Source organism: Merops nubicus, unplaced genomic scaffold (assembly GCF_000691845.1).
Source record: "Merops nubicus isolate BGI_N331 unplaced genomic scaffold, ASM69184v1 scaffold37077, whole genome shotgun sequence".
NCBI lineage: Eukaryota > Metazoa > Chordata > Aves > Coraciiformes > Meropidae > Merops > Merops nubicus.
In genome coordinates, this window is record NW_008620264.1 from 1 (window position 1) to 4,221 (window position 4,221).

The 4,221-nt window shown below is 48.0% G+C and overlaps 1 protein-coding gene across 1 annotated transcript; it reads left to right on the top strand.

Annotated features, from left to right (window-relative positions):
• Positions 1-12: 12 nt before the first annotated feature.
• LOC103776552 (la-related protein 4-like) lies at positions 13-3,829 on the top strand (the record flags this gene model as incomplete). Its single annotated transcript, XM_008944063.1, is given in 8 exon segments — positions 13-167; positions 900-948; positions 1,151-1,309; positions 2,084-2,205; positions 2,479-2,650; positions 2,853-3,081; positions 3,084-3,214; positions 3,217-3,829. Coding segments are annotated over 8 exon segments (1,245 nt in total), but the record flags the coding sequence as incomplete, so codon positions are not given.
• Positions 3,830-4,221: the final 392 nt, after the last annotated feature.

Consider the following 4,221-nt stretch of genomic DNA (forward strand, 5'->3'; position numbering starts at 1 on the left):
GCCGCGCCCGCAGGGGACGGGCCTCTGAGCAGAACCAGCTCCAGGAGCTTTGTCATGGAGCGACACGGCAGCACGCTCCCCGGGCACCAAGACCAGGGTTATTCCCAGAAGGATTGTCCCAGCGCCCAGCCGGAGCAGAACGGAGATTATGGAGTCGGCAGGGGCAGGTAAAGAACCGTGTGTGCTGCTGCCTGGAACGCCACAGGGCAGCTGAGGCCTGGGGTTGGAGGTTCAGGTGGCTTGTGAGACCCAAGGGTCATCAACCCCCAGCACAACACATTTCTGTGAAGACTGACCAGGAGAAAACTGATGTTTAAATAAACAAGGTGTGATAAATACTTAACTGGAAGTGTGAATGCTTCCCGCTCAACTCTATGGCTTCCAGTTATTCTGACAAACACCTGGCACTAAGTGAGGTGTCTGTTTCAAAATAATTGCCTAGTCTGACCCCAGTTGCTGAAGTAAAGTGGATATTTGTATCATGTAAAATAATAATGAGCCCTCAGTTGGGGAATTTGATGCTCCTAAACTTTGTGAGATCAACTAGTTTTATCTTTTGTCTGTTAATCCAGGGTTTAGATACTTAAGTGGCCAAGACAGATTAGGTGAGAAATTGGATTAATAAATTACTGTAAAATTGTAGAATACATTCTATAATCTTACAGTCTGATTGTCACTGTGCTTGTTCAGAGACAATGCTCTAGGGCACCTACAGACATTGTTTTCTGTGCTGGCTGTGTTCTAAGAGTGTAAGAGCTCTGACCCCTCCTGAAGATGGAGGAGATCCCAGAACTGTACCTTGAGAAACGTCAGCAGGCTGCTGTAAATGCCCTGTGTGCACAGGAGCGCGTGGCTCGGCTGCCTGAGTGCACTTCCTGACTGGTTCTTTGCCTTTAAAGGAGGAACGTGTTCCGAGGCCGGAGGAGGCGAGAAGACGACCGGGTTTCTGTGAGTCCCACTTCCCTTTTTGCATGGGGTTGCACAAAGTGCGACGTGTTGCCTTTGTGTTTGCTGGAGGAATGGCGTAGGCCTTAAGTTCTCATACTATATTGTGGGTATTTCATGTGTTTAGGAAATCCCCTGACTTAAAAGTTGCTACTTTCAAGGCGAGATGTTACAGTTCTACTAACGTCCAATTTTTCTTCTCTAGAGACCTCAGCCTTCAGGAGAAACAAAGACACAGACACCAAAGTTTGACTTGCTAGCATCAAATTTCCCCCCTTTGCCTGGCAGCACAGCAAAAATACCAGGAGAGCCTGTGCTGGAGAGCAGGATGTCTGACGTTGTTAAAGGAGTCTGCAAGGAGAAGGTACCAGCACGCAGTGGAATGCTCCCTGCTTGCAAATCAGGTCACAGCAGAGCTGCACGTTCCAGTGCTTCAGCCCAAAACGATATTTGTTAATAGAGTAGTGTGGTATCTCTCTTTTGTTCTTGATTTCCTTGGCTTTTTGTGGATATTTAGCTGAAGCTTCTGTAACTAAGCTGTTGTAAGCTCGGTGCTGTTTTGGAATAGAGCAGGGAGCAGTTTGTGGGTGGTGCAGGCAGGGGCTGTTTCTGGATGAGTCTATTTGAGCTGCTGGTACTAGGCATTAATAATCTGGGTGATACACCCTCATTTTTTTATCCACTATTTATTTCACCCATATAAAGGGTGGTAACTTTAAGGCGATGCCCCAAAAGAAGTAGCATTCCTATTATCAGGACTTGGAAATATCCCGCTTCTCAGATGTCCCTTCTGTAATTACACTGTTGTAAGCTTGGTGCTGTTTTGGAATAGAGCAGGCAGATGAGGAGCGGTTTGTGGGTGGTGCAGACAGGGGCTGTTTCCAGATGAGTCTGTTGTTTTAGTTGCTGGTACTAGGCATTAATAATCTGGGTGATACACCCTCATTTTTTTATCCACTATTTATTTCACCCATATAAAGGGTGGTAACTTTAAGGCGATGCCCCAAAAGAAGTAGCATTCCTATTATCAGGACTTGGAAATATCCCGCTTCTCAGATGTCCTGAGCTGGCATATTGAGGAGGAATTTGGGCACTTCTGTGACCTTTCTGTGTTTTGCAACTGATGCTTTCTCTGCAGGAAAGCAAAGATTTGCTGCCCAGCTCCCCGGCTCCTGCTCAGGAGGAACAGACGCACAGCACTGTCCCACAGCCCGTGGCAAGTGTGAGTTCACCAAGTCAGACTGAAGCCGTGGTGTTAAGGTAATGCAGATTACTTGAGAATACTAAAATGTGCATATTTGAGCAAAGACTCTGGCTGCTGCCTGGCAAGGTGGCAATAAAGTTTGTTGGTTGTTCTGTCTCTGTGGTGTGTGGCTTCTCTAGAGGCCACTGGATGGGAATAACAAATCAAATCAGTGGTGGCTGCACTGTTCTGTTCTGTGAAAAATGCAGTTGTGACTTCAGAGAAAGAAAACTGTCAAACGTTAATTTGTGTTCGTTGGTGTTAATGTTAAATTGTCCTTGATTTAGCAGCACAGCTCCTCAGCCAGACAGCAAGCCAGAAGAAGTGTCTGCTCAGAAAGACGTCGCAAGCCACGTGTCCCCCCCGGTGTCCGTGTCTCCGGTCAGCGCTGCGAAGCCGCCGAGGACAAATCCCACCTCCCCTCCTGCTAATGTGGGTGCAGCTCCTGCCGTGGCAGTGCAGGTGAGCCCGGGGCAGGGGCTGGGTGGGGACCCTCCCCTGGGGAGGGCTGGTGGAGCGCCCAGGAGCCACTGCTGTGCAGCTGGCTGGCACTGTGGCCTGATCTCCGGCTGTTGTGTTCCTCTCTTGTGCCTGGGACGCTCTGGAAGAGCCCAGCGTGGGTATTCCTGCGGGTAAATCTTGCTCTTCTCCCTTGGTCCCAAAGGAGCCACGCAAGCTGAGCTATGCTGAAGTTTGCCAGAAGCCCCCCAAGGAGCCTCCTCCGGTTCCCGTTCAGCCTCTTCGGGAGCATCGCACCAACATCGTTCCCCCTGCCAAAACGGAGGAGAACGGCGCGCCGGAGAAGGCGCCGGAGAGGGCTCAGGAGAAGGTGGAAGGTCGAATGAAGGATTATTCGGGGTTCCGAGGCAACGGGCCTCCCCGGGGAGCTGCTGGGAAAATCAGGGAACAGAGGCGCCAGTTTGGACGCAGATCGTCGCCTCAGGGAGCACCTCGACGTATCGGCAAGGAGCAGTACGTGCCACCCCGGTCACCAAAGTAACACTTGCCCAGCCAGTTATTCTCTACTTAATTTGAGCTGTGGACAAGTACGCAGCAAAGGAGACTGTGAGAAAGGAGTATTCATGAAGGGGAATACAGAACTGGAGCGTGGCTTGTGTGGAAAAGTTTGTGGAGGGTCCCAAAATTCATCTCTGAAAGTGATTTCGCAAATGCTGGAGGATTCCAATCAATATAAATATAGAGATTATAATTTTTGTATTTTTTTGTTTTTAATTTGCAGAGGGTTTTCTGCTTGAAATCAGTTTTGGGGTTGTGAAACTAGAGTTTGGACGAAGTGAAAGAATATGAATTGACAAATTTAACCTGTCCCTCAGCATAGGAGGAAAAGGATAAGAGAATATTATTTTTTGAAAAATGAGCGTTTCTGTAAAATTAGAACTTTTTTTAACCTATTTAACATTTGGCTTGTTGGATGATGTGTCTGCCGTTGATGGCCTTGCACTGCAGAGCACATCTGCAGCTGAGGTGCTTGGTCGGTGTGAGTGGAGTGAGTGCAGCCAGAAACTGTTGTCAGGACTTGGTCACTGATGAGAAAAACTGAATGTACTACTGTAGTAAACTTTGTGTTTCCAGTTTGAAGTAGAGTCTCTTGACCTTACTAATAATTGGTTCGGCAAGCTTTTTAAAGTATTAATTTTTACAGGATACTGGGTTGTAGATCAGAGCATGTGGACAGCAGAAATTGTTTTCTAGATGCAATTGGAAGGAGGCAGAAGGGAGCACGTCAGAGTTTTTAATTGGCCCTTTTTCCTTGCCTCCTTTTGAGGGCAACTTCTTAGGTTTGGTGGTTTGTTGTTTTTCTGTTTTTTTTTTTTTCCTTGCTTGTTACTTTCTCTAATCTCTTTATCACAGACTTTTGTGCATTTCTCTCGGTGTGTTTTCCTGAGGCAGGCCCAGGCCCAGTCTAGGGTTGATGGGGGGCTACACACAGTACTTGGTGCAAGTGTCCCAGGCAAAGAGCTCGGAATTCCAGCTGCAGACGTGGAATTCTGCCTTGCAGCTGGGAGCTGCAG